Source organism: Pleurodeles waltl, chromosome 8 (assembly GCF_031143425.1).
Source record: "Pleurodeles waltl isolate 20211129_DDA chromosome 8, aPleWal1.hap1.20221129, whole genome shotgun sequence".
NCBI classification, from domain to species: domain Eukaryota; kingdom Metazoa; phylum Chordata; class Amphibia; order Caudata; family Salamandridae; genus Pleurodeles; species Pleurodeles waltl.
Window position 1 is genome coordinate 1,192,675,491 of NC_090447.1, and position 19,297 is coordinate 1,192,694,787.

At 44.7% G+C, this 19,297-nt stretch overlaps 1 protein-coding gene across 1 annotated transcript in view; it reads left to right on the top strand.

Moving 5' to 3' along the window:
- The window catches only part of CKAP2 (cytoskeleton associated protein 2), a 120,963-nt gene that overhangs the window by 69,749 nt on the left and 31,917 nt on the right, over window positions 1–19,297 (top strand). Inside the window, exon 5 of the mRNA XM_069205462.1 lies at window positions 12,596–12,791. Within this exon, the coding sequence (XP_069061563.1) occupies window positions 12,596–12,791 (196 nt within the window). The remainder of the gene's footprint in view (window positions 1–12,595; window positions 12,792–19,297) is intronic.

Here is a 19,297-nt window from a genome sequence, read left to right on the forward strand (position 1 = left end):
TCCTCAGGCGAAGAGGCTGGAGGTGGCCGTGTAATGGTAGCTGCCAGCAGCTCTCTTGGGTCTCAACCCTGTCCAACTGCTGGTCTGTACAAAACTACTACTGGCTGGGAATGGGGCGGGATGATTTCAGGTCCTGCTGACAGGGGCTGTGTAGCAGTCTGCATGGCTCCCCCGTGAGTTCTCTACCCCTCAACACCGTAGTTGGCTGAGAAGGGGAAGAGAATTTAGGGTAGGCATATACAGTAAAACAATTTTTTTTAATCGCTATATGAACCAGAGGTGGAAAGCTTCCTGTTATAAAACACAGCAGCAGTGGCCGCCAAGCATCCATCCATAATTCCTTGACCACCATTTTTATGGTAGAGATGAAACCATTAGTCCAATCAATGTGAGGTGAGGCTTCGCACACACCCACAAACAGTACTCATGCAAACACCACCATGAATATTCTGACAAGCACACACACAAGTAGGTGCAACAAACACCTATAGCACCTGCCCTTTTACCTGGATGAAGTCCATTCAAGAAGCAGCTCTTGGGTGGTAGGAGAATTTTGCATAGGATGTTATATATTTTTTTTTCTCAAGAGGAGGTGGGCAGAAGGGCCACAGACATGGTGCTGTTAGAAGTGGGAAGGAATCTTTGGGGCATGAGGGAGCTGCTTGTCTCCTTAATTGCCACCTTCAAAAGCATGTTGGGACCCTCCGCATAGTCGCTTGAAACCCTTTCCTAGATGCCAGATTTCGACCAAAATTGTTTCTCTTGTACTCCCACCTCAAGCATTAGTGACATGTTGACTGCCATTCAACACACCACACTGCTCATTCTACATCTCCAATGGATGTGGGATTAGAAGCAATGGAATGTTCAACTTATTTGAATTTGTTCCTGCAACTTTTGCTTAGTTTATTTTTCCCCCATTTTTTCAAAATGTCTGAGGCAGTTGTCGTTTAGTGATCTCCTTGCCTGTCCTGTTTTGTGACTTCTGACACATGATGCGCCCTAAGGAACTTAGGGGAAAACAGGTGATGTTGGCCTCTTTTACTTGTCTTGTCTTGAGGAAGAAAGGGTCATCTTCAGAGTCTCATTACAGATTGGTCTCATGAGAAGATTCGTAAACACAAAAACAACTTAAGAATTCTAAGAGGAGCCAGTCCCTGTGTGGCAACCAGTTAATCAGGTGAATTTTCCTAAAGCTAGGGCTTCAGTAAAACCTTTACTAAGATAATGATCAAGATTTTGATGGCTGATTCCTCTGGCATTCAGGGTCTGGCTCCTAATGATTTCTTCTGCACCCTAGGTAACTCAGATGCTGACTACTACATTCTCAGCACTGCAACCAGTATCTGATAGACATCTAGCTGCAGATTCCTTACCTTTGAATTTCCCCAGGCGTTGGACTGGATCTGGAAACTTTTGTTCGAGCGGCACCCCTATGCGTGCCATCAGGTGGTTCCATTTAGCTCCGTGTGGCATTGTTTGTGCCGGAAGTTACTTTGCAGTCATCTATATAGGCACCATACAGGCATGTGGACATCAGTTCTTTTCTTTCCGTGCCAGTTAGCGCAGATCCGGAGAGAGCTATCCCCCTCTGTCGCTTTTTGACAGCCCTTTTTTTTTTCAACATTTTGTCAAGGATTTTCAAGTATGTTGATGATGTCTTTGAAGATGGCTGGCTTCAAACCTTCTGGCACCTGTCGCCATGCCAATTACGGACCCCCATCTTGTTTGCCTCTGGTGCCTCGAATGCGACCACAACTCATTCGTGCTGGACTGCTGGGGCCATGGTGCAGAAGGCTTTGAGGGAGCAGTCCCTAAAGCTGCTCACAGCCCGGCATGTGCGACTCCTCGAAGGTCTGTTGAAGGAAGTCACAGGACTGCTCCAGGAGCCCTAGTCCTCTTTCGACCATTTGAGTTCCTCTGTACACTCATGAGAGGCACAAAAGTCCAAGAGGACTTCACCTCGTCCGTCAGCCAACGAGATGAGTGGGGAACTTGTGTCTTCCTGGCACAGTTCTGCAGCGCCATTGCCCAATTTGACTCTGCAGTTTTCTCTCCCTCCCCCCCGCCCCCCTCCCGCCCTCCACCCCTTTAAAGCCTCAACCCGCCACCCACCCTCCCCCCTGGTTTTCCAGGAAACAGATCAATACCCGCTCAGATTAAACGAATTTGTATGGGGCCATGCACTGTATTTTTGCGGGCCGACCCCTCTGGTGTGCCTTCAGGCCCCACAGTCGGAGGAGGCCCCATCCAGTTCCACAGCGCGGCTTCAGCCTTGGCTTGGATGGGGTCTCATGGATCTGATTCCGGACGGGCCCCAGTCATACCCAGGCAACTTTCTCCAGTGCTGATGCTCCCACTGGTGGTGCCAGCCCCATTGTGATTCCTGACGATCTGGAGTTGGAACATTTCAAACTTATTTCACACAGCAAGGCATGGGAGAATATTGGAAGGGGGGGGTCACTGGACCCTTTAGAACATCAGTTGGAGAGTAATTTGGACTGGTATGAGCAGCTAGGAAAAGCTAGTGGACTGGACACCTCTCCAGATGCTGGCTTGCTCTCTTCCCCTACTCTGTCCCTATGGAGGAGGGAGCTTTCTATATGATGTGGATGCATAGGGCAGCAAAGGTCCTCGACCTCGTACTGCCCTCGGTGGCTGTCAAGATTAACATCTTGACGGAAGTGTTAGAGTCTGAGACATGCACATCCAAACCTCTTCTGCCCTGGGAACTTTGTCCAAGCCCAGAATAGGGCTGTCTGTAAATAGGACGATCATCTGCCACCATTGCCCTGCGTTTGCTGGAGTTTACTATAAATATGCCAAAGTCACCTGACTCCCTGTCAAGAGCTCTTTCATAGGAGCTCTTCTGGACACTGTAGTTTCAGGCTTATCCTTCCGAGCAGTGAGTACAGGATATTCAGGCTATGATGCCGATGTTTCGGCCTATACCCTGGGTTTTGGTGAGACTGACTGAGGCTGCTGGGCCTCATGGGCTCCTGCTTCCTGCAGGTAAAACATGCCAGGTGGCATATGCGGGCTCCTCAGTGGGAGTTGAAGTTCCAGTGGGCTCAGCTTCTGCGGGAATCTCTCAGACATTGTCCAGATCTGAGGGAACTGCGAAAGACCTGCAGTAGTGGATTATGAACCACAATTGGGTCAGATTACTCTTCCTTCCCCAACCAGACCTCACAGTAGCAACAGATGCGTCACTTCTGTGAAGGGGTGGCCATCTCGTAGAGGTTGATATCAGAGGAATCTGGTCTTCAGTTGAATCCAGACTCTCCACATCAACATGTTGGAGCTCCGGGCATTTCTTCCCTCCATGAAGGGGAAGTTGGTACAGGTGTCCACGGACAACACCACTGCCATGTGGTACTGCTCAAGCAGGGCTGGTAGGGGTTGTGGACCCTTGGTCAAGAGGCCCTGCATCTGTGGACATAGCTGTGTCGCGTAGGCTCTCATTATCCTAATGAGACTACTGGATTTGGGTGGCAGAATCACCTGTACTGTGGGGTACTGAGTCTGAACCCATACCAGGTGACACCTGTTGGCCTAATCCCGGTTTTGTTCTGGTTAACTAGCAGTGCCTCATCTCCACCCGAGGGCAGGGATGATTGGGCAACCGAGCGCATGACACAAATGACTCCTCAGGGAAATCATGGTCACTCAGGGACGATTGGGCAACCGAGCGCATGACACAAATGACTCCTCAGGGAAATCATGGTCACTCAGATCCTATCCGTTTCTCTCAGTTACGCTAGTCTCACATATGCAAGGACAATCGGAGGCAGAGTATAGTTCAATAAGGTTTTATTGAAGCACCTGCATCTTAGCTAGTAAAGCAGGTATTGCAATAACTAGGACGATGATGAAGCAGGACGGGATTAGAATCGTGACAAGAACAGTGAAACACCAATAGAACGCTACCATGTTGTCGCTACTTTTTTTTATTTTTAACAATAGTTCCTACCTAGACTGTTACAGCACAGCTTGTTAAGCTCGAATTCTGCCCTTCAGGTTACCATGGGAAGACATCATCCCGCATACCTGAGCAAGAGGCCTGTAGTCTGCATAAGCAGCTCCAGCAAAGCAGTTAGCATACAGTCGTGGTCATCTGGCTGGTATCTCCCACGAACGAACATGGGTCGAACTTGTGTTTTTATAATAAAACCGCTGATGTTCCAAGAAAGGATCCCCAAGTGAGAGTGTGTATGTTTCTGTGAACATTGGAGATGAAGCGTACCACTTTTGCTGGCAACCTATCTTATTTCAGCCTTGAGAAAAGCAGAGTGAAAAATGTTTTGTTTAAAAACGCAGTGCTGGCCTAGGCAAAGAACAGCTAGATAGAGAAAATAAAACAAGACTGCAAATGTGGCTATTGTTAAAATAATAAAAGCGAAGCTGAATGAAATATATCTAGGTTAAAGGGCACAGCGACAGGCCTTGTTTGCTAAAATAACATGTATAATAATATAGCTAAAATGGCAATACAACAGGGCATAACCCTGGTGGTTCAACACCTGGCAGGTTCTCGGAATGCAAGAGTGGACAAACTCTAATGATGTCTAGCAGATCACGAGTGGCGTCTCCATTTGGAGGTGGTGCAAGGTCTCTTTCAGAAGTGGGGAGAGCCTTGTTTAGATCTATTCGCCTCCGAAGAGAACGTGCAGTGTCAGCAGTATTGCACTTTGGAGTTTCCAAGGCAGCAATCACTTGGTGACACTTTTTGTTGCGAGTGGAACTCAGGCCTCCTGTACACCTTTCTGCCCATACCACTCTTGCCCCACATTCTCAAGATCATCAAGAACTAGGGCAAAGTCAACCTTGTGGCTCTGGACTGGGCACGGAGAGTCTGGTATCCTGAGCTTCTGAAACTAGGCACCAATCAGGCTGCCCCTTAAGAAGGATCGTCTGTCGCAGGAGCAGGGGAGGGTTCTCCATCCGAACCTGTCAACTCTGCGCCTACATGCGTGGAGAATGAGCTGCGATATTCAACAGCTTTTGACCTTCCTTCCAAAGTCTAACATTATCTTGGCTAAAGTCCTCTCCACAAAACTGTATACCCCTTTTGTTGGCAAAGATTTGTAAAATATTGTACAGAGAAGTCAATAAATCTTTCTGCTTCTCTCTCTGATATACTTTCATTTTTTTGTGTCCAGCAGGGCTCTGCTCTGGGCACTCTTAAGGGCTAAGTCTCTGCTTTGTCTGTTTTTCTGCAGCTGCCTGACCAACCCTATTTCTTTAAGTCCCCTATTGTAATTCTGTTTCTAAAAGGGCTCGTACATATGTTCCCCCCCCCGAACCCTCTATCATGCCTCAGTAGGATCTTAATCTAGTTTTCACTAACCATATGTGTGCTCCCCCTCGAGCCACTGCACAATTGTCCCCTCCAGCTGCTAACCATCAAGACACCCTTCTTAGTGACAATAACATCTGCCCGGAGGGTGAGTGAGATGCAAGCATTGTTATCCAGTCCCCCATATATCATGATATTTCCAGACAAGGTAGTGCTGTGCACCCGTGCCTCCTTCCTTCCAAAGGTGTTGACCCCATTTCATGTGGGTCAAATTGTCACACTGCCCACCTTCTTTGCTTCCCCATGAGCGACTCCACTGGCTGGACCCAAAAAGAGTGTTCTACTTTGACTGCAAAGGAGTTCCGAGTGGACGGCCAACTCTGTGTGGGGTATGTGGGAGCAAAGAAGGGTCGGTAGTAGAGAAATGGGCCATTTTACCCTGGGTCGTTCTCTGTATTAAGATCCGCTACACCCTAGCTAAGAAGCAGCCTCCCAAGGGCTTATGAGCCCATTCCACCAGGGAAGACGTTGTGACCACAGGATTGGCCTGTGAGTCCCAGTCCTAGACATCTGTCAGGTAACCACGTGGGCGTGCTTGCACACATTTGCCAAACACCACTTCCTGGACAATCTGGTCCGTAGCGATAGGAATTTCGCCTGTTTGGTCCTGCAGGACTTTCTAGTCTGAAAACATTTGTCTGCAGCCCACCGCCAGGAGGATATGGGTATCTAATCAAAGGTAAGGAATCTGCAGCTAGAAGTCTCTATCAGATGAACACGTTATTTAACTTCAGTAACGCATTATCTGGTAGAGACTGTCTAGCTGCAGATTCCTTACATCCCCCCCCTCCCCCCCAAAGAAAGTCTGCTTTCTAAGGGAGAAAGCAGACTTTAGTTTCTTTTTTTTTTTGTTTGTTTTTTTTATTCTCCAAAACCCAGTTATCCTTAGTTGCTGATTCAGATATAATTGAGTTTGCTAAGTAGCCAGTCTAAGCCTATTCTTTTAAAACTGTTAACATCAAAATCTGCCTTGTTAGCCCATCTCCACATTGAAAGTGAATTGGAGACCACCCTGGAATATAAACCTTGGAGTCTGAGGAGCTACCCTCTGAGTAGTCTAAAATTGCAACTACTGTTAAAGCAGCTGAGATATTGGCCATCCAGTTATATAAGCTGGAAGAGAGACACCCCATTGACAGATTCTGAAAAGGAAGAAGTCTTTTTCCGAGCTTTTCTTTTAATGAAGCTCTTATCGGCCAGGTGAACGAACCGTGGTCTAAACCTCCTTCAGTACTGCTGATGATTAGATCTTTCACTAGGGTGTAAAATCTAGCTACTCCATATCCAACAAATCTCTCTACACAAGACACCTGAAAGTTTGGTGGTGGAAGCCTTTGGCGTGCAAGTTGAAAAGGGTCTCTGTTCTTATGAATCCAACTGATGGGCAAGAAGGTGCTTCTTTGGTGGTTAAGCTTTTTGTCATTTAATGCAAAATGTTTACCGGACCAATATCCTTACACAGATACACTGTGGGAGCTGGCAGCCTTGGCTGTTTGTGTTCTTCCTAGCAATTTAAAGGGTTTCTTTAAAATAAAAAAATAAAAATCAGCAGTATGGATGCTTCAAGGCAAATCATGCATACTGGCCCATGCACCAGATGTGATTGCACAGCTCAGGGGTCCCTCAGTGGTGGTAAGGTGTCCAGTATAGATGGGCACTACTTTTTTTAACCTGATGTCCAGGCTCGGTCAATACACATTTTGGTGTGCAACGACCCTTCAGGGAGAAAGCAGATTCCTTCTTCCAAAAGTTTGAAGCAAATCATACCACTTTTAGGATGTTGGATCTTGCCGTTCTTGCTAAGAGGTTTCAGATAGTACAGAAAGTTTAGGGGCTACAGCGTACAGCTTGGCAGGGAGCATCAGCCCTTTCCCTGTGCCACTCAGAAAAGTCATGGAAGTGGTAGAGGCTGGCAGGAATAGTCCACCCCCTCACCACCAAATTCTCCTGATGGCTTCAGTCTAGATGTACATCGGACACCTCTTGGGAGTGCAGAGGCTGACAGGAATAGTCTTCCATAGCTTACTCCCTCTCCACTCCCCACCCTCCCATTAGAAGACCATTCTCCTGATGGGTTGAGCCTAGATGTACATCAGGCACCTCTTGAGAGTTGGTGGTCTTCCTCTAGAGATGGCAGCAGATTCCTTTAGACCAATGGGTGTTACAATAGTAGAGCATGGCAACACTACCAATTTGGAGAAACCCTCCAATTGTTCCTCTGTTGCTGCCCCCTCCGTTCACTCCCCTTCTCACAAACAACCAGATGATGCAGGTACTGATGCTGTGGGAGGAGACAGCTATAGCTATTCAGTTTTTTTCAAATAAGTCTTTAGTCTCGTTTAGTTTTTGACAAAAGAGTTTGCACCTAATCCAGGATCAGCAATTTCTGAAAGGGTTCAGAAACCAAGAGTAATTCAAGTTGTTGACTGTTGGGTACATCTTGCTTTGGTTTTGCAGGAGTAGAGTTGATTGATGTCCTTGATTCTCCAGTACTCTTATTTATGCATTTTGTGTGCAGCTGGACCAGGGAATATCTGATGGTCAACAAGAGAGATCTAAAATTTCAATTCAGAGTTTTAATCGTCACTGCTTCTTGAGTGTTTATCAAGGTCATGGTAGGAGCAGATCATTAGTGAAGAGACTGTTTCCATCTCTTCTTACTGGGACATCTGGTTGATCAATGCCTGTTGTCCTTCTTTAGAGTCCAAGTGTTTGTCTGTTCAAACCCTTATGCAGGAGTTATAATTGCCAATCAACTTGAAAGTCATATATGGTTCATTCTCAAGTTATTCGATATACCGTAATGATCTTTGACGCTCATCTTATGAAGACTGTCACCTTCAGGGAGGGTTTGGTCTAATCGGGAGATACATTTGTTGTTCAGTCAGTGGAGCACAAACAGCCAGGTCTGTTCTGTGTCTTCTGTTGTTGGGGTATTGCTTATTCCTTTCACTGCAGCTTCGTTTGAGAATGAGAGCCCTTCCGTTTAATGTGAATTCTTGTGGAATCAGTTGTTCAGTGGCATTAAATACCTGGCCTTCCTCAGTGCTTATGTGGTGAGGGAGTTGCAGTGGCCGAAGTGTGTGGATCGTCTCATCCTTCAAGGCTAGAAATTATTCTGTTGTCATCTTGGGTTGGGATTTGTCATCCAGATGGAATCTGGTAATGCCACCAAAAAGGGTTTGAGGAGAAAAGAGGCTCTATTAGGCTAATTTAAACCTCAAACTAAGTGTTGCGCCCTCTAACACTGTGAGCCAGTTGGATAAGATGAGGATTTTGAGGTCCTATAATTGATATGGTCATAAGTATTTCGAAGTATAATTTCATGTTGGGGAGACTGTTGCTTATAAACATTTATTTGTAGTAGGTTTCTTCTTGGACATTGGTACCAAGCATTGTTCAACGTGCTTCATAACCTTTAGCAATAGTCTGACTTCTGCAGAGCCTGAACATTGTGTATAAACGTTTCAAAATTTTACATAGATTTACCAAGTACCATATAATTAGTACAAACAAAGCAATTTTATGCAGCAAGTGAAAAATATGAAACATCATGAACAAAACAAATCTTTATCAATTCCGACATTATAAACAGACAAAATATTTTACACAAAGGTAGCAACATACCATTTTAAATATCAAGACATTATGATGGGTCAAATATCTAAGTGGAATCACCAAAGTGTAATTTAAATGTAAAAGTAAATTGTGAACATAATTAAGGTTAGATTCCCTTTTAGTAGTAAACAAACACCTTTTGTGTTTTACAGGTCAAAGCGTAAATATTTATGGCCATATCAACTATATTACCTCAAAATTCTTATCTTAGCCATTGAATAATGTGTTCTTCACACAAAGCCTCACACCAGACTGTGGCAACTCTCAGTGAGGAACAGCAGTCCCGCTGCTTCACTGCCCTAAATGGAAAGCCAAACCTCTTAACATAACTCCCCATATCTGTGTGCAGTCACCTATCTTTAAAAAAAAAAAAAAAAATCCTCAGTGTTTTAAAAAAGAAAAAAGAAAAAAAAAATGCTAATCTTGTGGCATTGACAATGGAGGGCTTGTTTATAAGCATAACTGTCAACATTACCTACCTGTTAGAAATTGGGTCTTTGGTTGGCAGTCAGGTTACCCCCCTGTCCAAGCAAGGACCCTCACTCTAGTCAGGGTAAATCACACACAATCCAAATTATCCTATGCCCACCCTCTGGTAGCTTGGCACTGAGCAGTCAGGCTTAACTTAGAAGGCGATGTGTAAAGTATTTGTGCAATAAATCATACAATAACACAATATAGCACCACAAAAATACACCACACAGTGTTTAGAAAAATATATAATATTTATCTGGGTATTTGCAAGTCAAAACGATAAAAGATGCAATAAGAAATTGTAGAGATCACTGAAAAGTGATATGAAGTGTCTTAAGTCTTTAAAAAGCAAACAAAGTCTCTTTCAAGCACAAAGTACCTGGTTTGGAGTGAAATCTCAGTAAAGGGCCGCAGAGGAGGAGATGCAAAGAAAAATGGTGTGTGCATCGGTTTCGCCCCTTCACACACGGACTTGCGTTATTTTCCACGCGGGGAAGACATGCGTCGATTTCCAGCGCGCAGCAGGTCTCCTTTGCGGGTCGCAGGGTTTTCAGATGGCCCGGGGTCTGTGCGTCGAATCCTGGGCTTGTTGTCCGGCTGCGCATCGTTCCGGTGGGCTGTGCGTGGAATTTTCTTCCTCGCGGCAGGCACTGCGTCGATTTCCTCTCTGGAAGTCGGGCGGCGTTGTCCAGACGGGCCGTGTGTCGAAGTTCCAGTCGCACCGCAGGCGTCGCGTCGATCTTTTCCTTGCGGGGTCGAGCGGCATCATTTCGGACCGGCGTGCGGTGAATTTTTCACCGCGGAGCAAGCTGTGCGTCGAATTTTTAGCCGCACAAGGAGTCTAGTTGCAAGAGAGAAGTCTTTTTGGTCCTGAGACTTCAGGGAACAGGAGGCAAGCTCTATCCAAGCCCTTGGAGAGCACTTCTGCAGCAAGGCAAGAGTTCAGCAAGGCTGCAGTCCTTTGTAAAAAGCAGTCGGGTGAGTCCTTTGAGCAGCCAGGCAGTTCTTCTTGGCAGGATGCAGGTTCTGGTTCAGGTTTCTTCTCCAGCAAGTGTCTGAGGTGGTAGGGCAGAGGCCCTGTTTTATACCCAAATGTGCCTTTGAAGTGGGGGAGACTTCAAAGAGTGGCTAAGAAGTGCACTAGGTCCCCTTTCAGTTCAATCCTGTCTGCCAGGGTCCCAGTAGGGTGTGTGGCAGTCCTTTGTGTGAGGGCAGGCCCTCCACCCTCCCAGCCAAGGAAGAACCATCCAAAATGCAGATGTATGCAAGTGAGGCTGAGTACCCTGTGTTTGGGGTGTCTGAGTGAATGCAAGAGGCTCTGTCAACTAAACCCAGCCAGACGTGGATTGTAAGGAACAAAGATTTAAGTGCAAAGAAATGCTCACTTTCTAAAAGTGGCATTTCTAGAATAGTAATATTAAATCCAACTTCACCAGTCAGCAGGATTTTGTATTACCATTCTGGCCATACTAAATATGACCTTCCTACTCCTTTCAGATCAGCAGCTACCACTTCAACAATGTATGAGGGCAGCCCCAATGTTAGCCTATGAAGGGAGCAGGCCTCACAGTAGTGTAAAAACGAATTTAGGAGTTTTGCACTACCAGGGCATGTAAACTACACAGGTACATGTCCTTTCTTTTACCCACACAGCACCCTGCTCTAGGTGTTGCCTAGGGCACACATTAGAGGTGACTTATATGTAGAGAAAGGGGAGGTTTAGGCTTGGCAAGTACTTTTAAATGCCAAGTCGAAGTGGCAGTGAAACTGCACACACAGGCCTTGAAATGGCAGGCCTGAGACAAGGTAAAGGGGCTACTTGAGTGGGTGGTACAACCAGTGCTGCAGGCCCACTAGTAGCATTTAATCTACAGGCCCTAGGCACATACAGTGCACATTACTAGGGACTTATAAGTAAATTAAATAGTCCAATTGGGTGTGATCCAAAGTCACCATGTTTAAAGGGAGAGAGCATATGCACTTTAGCACTGGTTAGCAGTGGTAAAGTGCGCAGAGTCTAAAAACCAGCAAAAACAGAGTCCAAAAATTGGAGGGAGGCAGGCAAAAAGTTAGGGGTGACCACCCTAAGGCTGTCCGGTCTAACACTACCCTATTCATGAAGACCCAATCAACTACCTCCTTATGAGTCGCTCAGTCAAAACTTGCCCCTTGAAGAGCATCTTGTCCATTACTTCTGCTTCTTCTCGTTAACTACCAAATCCTGCTTTGGATGCTAGCCATAAACTCCATTGACAACAACTAAACTACATTTGTGAGACCCTAGAGAGCTGACCAAACCGTGTTTTCAATGACTGTTTTTACAGTTGGATCACCTTGGTTCAGTCCACCTCTGCAATGTGTATCATACCAGTGATGGAAATCTCCCATATTAAAGTGCTGGTCAAGTTTCCTGTATAGATCCTGGAGGACCAAAATGGTGGAAGACACACTGAATGCAGCTTCCAAACTTTCTAAACCTTTGAAAATGGAGTGGGTCAAGTAGATCGTAGACTGAGAAAAAGCATGCTGGTTACCTAGTGACTTATTTGGACCTACTTGACCCTCTTTCTCCAGATTACTCTCTTCCTGAAACAGAACAGATGGGGAGGCAGGAAGATGAAATGCTGAAGTTCTATCCACTTTCCTTTCCTCTGAAAACATTCCTGTAAATCGGGACAAGGAAGGCCGTGGGCCAGACATCATTCAAAAGTAACTTGTGTGGTTATGATAAAACTGTAAATAACTATATTGTGCTTAATCCACGGTTGTTGCGATTTTAAAGCATGGTCAATAACTGCTGTTCATGTTAACCATTTCATGGTACTTGATTTACTAATAATGTAAGGATGAAATGGCTAGGACCAAGAAATCTGACCTACAGGTCACTCAAATTGTTGTCAGCAAGGTCTTAGATTGCTGGTCCCTATTACCCTAAAATATGCTGCCTCATTCGAGGAGGAAGTAGACAATGACACTTAAAAAAAATAAAAATATTCTTCCTGCCCCACTCGAACAATAAATATTTAGTATGTATCCTTTACAGACGGACTTATTGGTTTAGGGTGAGGCGCATGCTTCCTCACTTAACTCATTAGAATGGATATGGATTCTAATTGGCTTTCTTCTGTCGCTTTTTGTATACAGGGCTCGGCTAGCTCAGTGGCAAGCTTCAAAAGGTAAGGTTATGAAGAGACCACCAATGGTAAAAATGAAGGTGCATCCACCTGATCTGCCTAAGGAAATGGCTCAGTTCCTCCCAGAACGCATAAATGAGGACCTGCAAATATTATCTAAGGAAGAAGCAGATGAAAAGGACTCTGAATGCACCAAGCTAAATCAGGTATGCCAGTACTTGCATGTACAGTATTAACATTTAATAATTTTGAAATGTAGCTGCTAGTGTACCTTTCTGTAAAATGTACATAGGCAAGAATACTTGATCTGCTGTAGAGGCCTAATTCAGTAGTTCTCTTTGATATCTTGTGTAATTATGGCTTAGCTAAGGGCAGTTTGTTTCCATTTACTACTTTTTTTATTTTATTTACTCAACGTGGGACTGGTCTTTTATCAGACGATACAAAAGTAAAATCGTTTGATGTAAGATGCCTATCCTCCAGTCCAGTGTGGCTGACGTGTTTTGTTGCACATCTATTTAATAATTCAAAAGAGGATCCCTGGGTACCTTTCTGCTGTGCAGAAAGGGATTAACTAAGACTGTAGGAAAAAAAGATAGGAACTGTTGTCAGTGTGTTGGGTTTTGCTTTTTTATAGCTCTGAGATGTCGGTCTGAGTGTGGACCCAGAATTATGATATTGGATATCTTTACAGGAGTTTTGCATAGCTTGTTTGGCCTGTGTGGGAATCTCAGTGTGAGGAAGCTGCAGGTAGATGTACTATCGACAAGAAAGATTGTTAACAAATGTGATTTATTCTTTAAGGTACTGCTATATTACCCCAGTGACTCATTTTGCACATAGCTTTTTTTTAAAGCTCCAAATGGGCTGTGTTGAACGTGTAGCCAAGTGTACTTTACTCAGTTGAAGGGATGGTGTTGAAATAAAATGTCTTTATTAAATCTCCACAACTCCTGCAAGTGATGTCTGGGAAACAATCACGACCAGTTAACCTGTGACTGCTGCACCTACATGCAATCCAAAGGTCAATGGAGAACATGAGAAGTTTGGAGCCCACTGGGCAATGCTGCAATACCGGTCTCTCTCTTTGCAGCCAATTGCAGTCTTAATTTGAACTGGAATCTTTTTGGTTCCATTAGCTGACACCCCCCACCCCCACAATTCGAGGCTTTTTGGTAGGATATTTTGATGTCTTCAGCACTGCCCGCATCCCTTTGGTACAATCTCCAAGAAGGACTCGACTTGAGGTTCAGCATTTCAACACCACCTGACTTTGCACCTGTGAAGGCTCATACCTCAGCAATGCTTTAGAGGAAGCCTTGCCGCTGCAGAGCCGGCCCTTTGGACCTCTGTGCAATATCTTGCGCCATTTTAGGTATTTGCCCCTGTTCTTAAAGTGGTCAGAAATTCTTTGAGAAGCAAACACCTCTCTGGAGCCTAGAGATTTCCTTGTATGGAGGAGCCCTTCGGCGCAGATTCTGATTGATTGATTTTTTTTTTTTTGATTTTTTTTTTTAAATTTATATACATGCCTTACCGGGAGCATTGGTGCATAGCAGGACATGTTGCCTGACCTTGATTATAGATGTATGTAGAAAAATAATGCAATCAGTCCCCTCAGTCTGTGTTCATCAATGCTGGATCTAGACCTTCAAAATGCTGCTGGCCTTGACACCTATTCAGAAGGTGGTATTCCATCCCTTTCTCTGCCTCCTGGGAGGTTCTATGATATTGCTGTACATAAAGCAGCCGAGGCACGTGAGTTGCCTTTAATTCTAATGGAGTCTAAATAAAATCACCTAAGTGAAATTTTGCAGTCCACTTTGGCGGCCCCAGAACCTCTTGCCCTTAAGCGATGAATTTATTGTGCCGCCGGTGCTGGCTACTACGGAGAAATATTTTTTAGGTCCTATAGTCCGCATGTGGATGGCTAGTTTTCACAGCCTTATGTCTAAAGATTCCAAGTTCTTGTCCACACATCCTTCCCTGGAGATAAACTAAATCATGAGGCATTTCCTACTGCTCCGAGTTCATACGTCTTGCCTTCATGGCTGAAAAGTCTTTGCATTAGGCAGTTTATCTGTGTATAATGCCAGTGCACATGCCTTCTTGAGCAGTATGTCCATTCTTTTAGTGGTGAAGATAGGTGTGAAATCTTCTCAGATCACATGAAGAAAGCCTTCCCAGCTTTCGTAAGTCACTGCATCCTTCTTTTTCTGTTCATTTCCCAGACTGCCCACCTTCTATTAAGGAGCTTTCTGATGCCTTGTTCAGCCTGGGAGGTGGAGAGGCTTGCTTTCCTCCACAGAGCTGCCATCGTATTGGTGTACTTGGAGAGGGGCACAGGATTTTACTGCCTTTGCTTTTGAGTCCCAGAAAGGGCTGTTATCTGAGAGCCATTTTGGACTTGAGGCCCCTAAGCTGCTATGTTATGCAGAGAAGGTTCAAAATGCTGTCCCTCAGTCATGTCCTAGTCATCCATTATGCACAGGATTGGATTGTGCCCCTAAATCTCTAGAGTGCCTATTTTGATCTGCATGTCCATCTTCAAAGGTGTTACCATCACTTCATGGTGTGAGCTCAGCACAAATTTACATTACTTCATTTGATCTTGCTGCTACTACTTTACAACTCTTCACAAAAGTGCTGTCTGGTGGTGGCTTCTCTGAGGTCAGAAGTACATCAGATCCCATACTTTGACAACTGACTTGTGAAGGTGGTTTGTTTCATTCTGTGTCTATCCGGCAGCGAGGTCATGAGGTGCTAGATACGATCCCGCCTACTCTGTAACGGCTGCAGCTTCTCTTCAGTATCGTACAGAACTTTCCACAAAGATCCTTTTGGGTGGGAAGGCAAGTGAGCAAGCGTTTGAGTTGATTTCCACTTTTTTTTTGGGGGGGAGGGGGTTCTTCTGTTTTGCAAGTTCGGTCCTCCCAGCGAGCCTCGTCCTTTTCACAACTGTCCCTTCTCCATGTGGAATGTGTGCCAAGTTGGCGATTGGGACCACAGTAGCACTAGACGGCAGGTGCAAATGCCCAAGACCCATTGTGAGTGCTGCTGATGTGGGGTGGGGGGTGTTGAGGTGTCAGGTGAAAGGACAACAGCGGTAGTGAGATCTTTACCCGTTTCCAAACAGAGCGTATGCCCTGCAAGCGTGACTTCGGTGGAAATAACCCTGGCTGCCCCCGCTAGCATACTGTCTGTGGTCACTGAAGGTTTTACCGCACTAGCAATACCTGTTTTTATGCACTTGCCCTTTGTAGATTGGAAGGGACAATGCCCAATGCACTTTCCCGGTGCACCACGGGGGGTAATGGTGGACGGTACCACACTTAAGAGACCTGGCCCAGCCTCGTCCGGCTGCAGACGGGCACGCTCTTGGTTCGATCTTCGCCTGGGTGCGTTCTCCGTCGTGGGTCCGTGCAAGGCAAATGTAGTGCTCCAAACGCGCTGCAGGTGAAGGCACGCCACTTCTGCCGCAATGGAAGTTGATGCCTGGAGTCACCCAAATCCCCGCTGAGCCTTCAAGCTGCTCCTGCGCTGCGGATTCGTGCAAGGCAAATATAGCGCTCCACACGAGCTGCATGTGAGGCAAGTGGGCAGGGGAAGGTACGTGGCTCCTTCCGTAATGGAAGTTGGTGCCTGGAGTCCCCCAAATCCCTAAACAAAAATAACATTTTAAATGAGCACACAGTGACTGGTATGTGAAATCGAAACGTGTTATGCATAGCAAGCAGATGCCCAATGTTTATTTAAAAATAAAGCGAGGTCTAGGTACACGTCAACTTTAAATGCACATTAGCTAACTAAAGTCAATCAAAACATGCTTCACTCTGCTAACCCTAAAAATAAAACAATATGGAAAATAACATGTTAAAGTCCTGTGCGGAAATAATTAATACATTGTGCGTAAATCTTGTAAGTCTGTTGCAGTATCATTTATTTGTGCTTAAATAATATGTATCATCACATATGGAGCTGACGTTTCATGTTACCGAAGTGAAATAGAATGCATTCATGTGGACCTAAAACCAATGTTGAGCTAGTCCAGTTACGAGCAGTCGGTAATTAGGCAATCATGAAGGCCGTGATTCTGGATGGCCTAACTGTTTGGCCCTAATTTGAGCACTAATAGCACGAGATGAGATCTAAATTCCTTTAACACTCTTTCCTGGCACTGGTTTGCCAATATGTTAAGAGCTCGGAAAGTGATGAACATTAGTCCCAACTTTATACTCATAAGGCCAGTGTGCATTTCTCCTTGGTGAACAGAGACTTAGTTGATACAGCACTTGTATTGGATAAACCAGCGGTATGATAAAATGTAACATACATATTCAAGGATATCCAGTATTTTTGCCTGCAGACAGATTAACGTCAGAAGTCGTAACTGTAGCAACACATGCACATTTTTAGGTCTGGCAAAGGCACCACCAGATCTGTTGTGCTCAATAAACAGATTGAGTTTTGGGCCAGCCCCCCTCAAACTGCTGCCTTGCTTGCTTCAGCACCCTGATCCTTTGGCTTGAGACCTCCTTAATCCTATCGTAGGGCAGTTGTTGGGCCGATCGTCTCACTGTTATTCTGTTTGGGTGTATCCTCCTGCAAGCACTGAAATGCGTGAGAGAGTATAACACATGTGCAAGTGTAATAAGGTTTGTTGCAGGAACAAACTTTTTTGTGCCGGACTACAAGCTAAGAACCTGCAGTATGCCTCTGTCAGTCTGTGGCTCTCTGCTCTTCATACTTACCAATAGCTAGCCACTTACACAGCAGGGAGCCTAGTGGCTCTGCTGAGATCCCACAAAGAAGCTTCTTGTAAAGTGAATGCACCCAACAGCTCATCACACTAACCACACCAGGCAGTTTGTCTACTGCTGCCAGAACACTGCTTCAGTAGTGAGTGTGCTTAACAGCCCCTATCTCAGGGGGTCTCCAGCCTTTTCTTTAATAAGAACTACTTGTGTTCAGTGAAACTGATCATGAGCTAGTGTTAGCATTCGTGTTGTAATAGTGACCCCAGGTCGCTATCAGACAAATTTACATTAGAGGCTATCATCTGCAAAGATCACCTCAGGCGTAGTTGTTAGAAGTAATGTTAAAAAGTCTGTCAGTGTGGAATGCCTCTACATGTGTAATGCATAACCGCCATAGCTGCACTGCTGCTGGCACAAAAGTAGTGCTCTTAGTAGTACGTCTCCAAGGCTGTATGATTTATACCTCAAATATCAGCTTTAAGTATAGTTTGGTAATTCAACCATTTTTTTGTTTGTTTAAAAACTCAGCTTACAAGATCTGAACATATACATATTTTCACCTCAAATACACACTTTTTATAATGGATATAGATAAATATATTCAACCAAACAAAAATGTCTATTTTAGTTGGTTTTGCTGCACCCAGGAGTGCTACTGACAGGCTGCTGGAGAGCTACCAGTAGCTCACGAGCTACTTGTTGAAGGTGCCTCCCTATCTTATGCCACAGAACCTCTGGCTGCTTCTATCTTCAGTACTGCTCGTGGCTCTGCTCTAATTCTGCAGATGCTGATGTTCCGCATGCACAGTAGCTAAGTCCTGCTACAAACACTGGCAAAGTCAATAGGTCTGACATCTAAATTACATACAAGGCAGACCGCTTGGCTTTACCAGTGTTATTTGTTTTATCTGAGAACAACATCACAATGTTTAGGAAAAGTAGTAAGCTCATTTTTAGAGGTCTACAAATTTCTAGGAATTTTCACAACTACTCCTCGTTTGGCAAACTTTCAAGTTGTCTATAAAACATGGTTGTCTAATGGCTTCTATAATAATTTCTCAAGATGTATTTATAAAATTAGTAGGTATAGGTGTAATTTATCAGTTTGTTAAATGTCAAACATGACTTGGTACAGCAGCAGAATTTTATTTATTTTTTAACCTGGGTGATCTTACCAAAGGTTAAAGTCCTCAATAACATATGGATTCTGTAGTCTTGAGGCAGCTTGGCATGTTCCTACTCACTTAAAAAATCTTGATTTTATTAGAGACGTGAAGGATAATATTAAACCCCGTTTATCGCCACTGCTCACTGCAGCCCCTTGAAAAACAGAACATACTAAAGATTCCAAGGCATACAAAAGTCTAGAACCCTCAGTCATCTTCCCCCTTTTTTTTTTTTTTTCAGCTAACTTGGAAACCATAACTTTAACCTTTTCAAAAAAATGTTAAGTCTCTAAATATCTGGTCGGAAAGAATTCCATCCAAAACCTCTTTTGTACTCCTCCAGTGGCAACCGGTCACCTTCACAAACTGACAACTGAAGATATTCCGTCAACTAGCCCACAAGCTAAAAGTAAAACAATAATGAAACAAGAGCTGGGTCAATGGTGACGATAATATTAGCCTCCATATCTTTAATAAAATTCAGATTTTCTGCCCACCAGACTGTGGAAAATATACTTTTTATGGCAAGACCCGGTGGCTAACATTATGCAAGTTTAAAGCTTCTCCAACAAACATGCTGCACTCGCCCAGGTTTGATGTAAAACTTCCTAAAAGTCACATCAGGTGACCAATTTGCACTCCTCTGAATGTCCTGCAAAGCACCTCCTATCAAAACAGCCTCAGACGCAACCGCACCTCTTACCAAATGTTTGCCAATCACACTCTTATCCACACCCACTCTCCTCATAACCTCTTTGACCCATCTTGCAGGTGTGGGGGAGAAGAAAC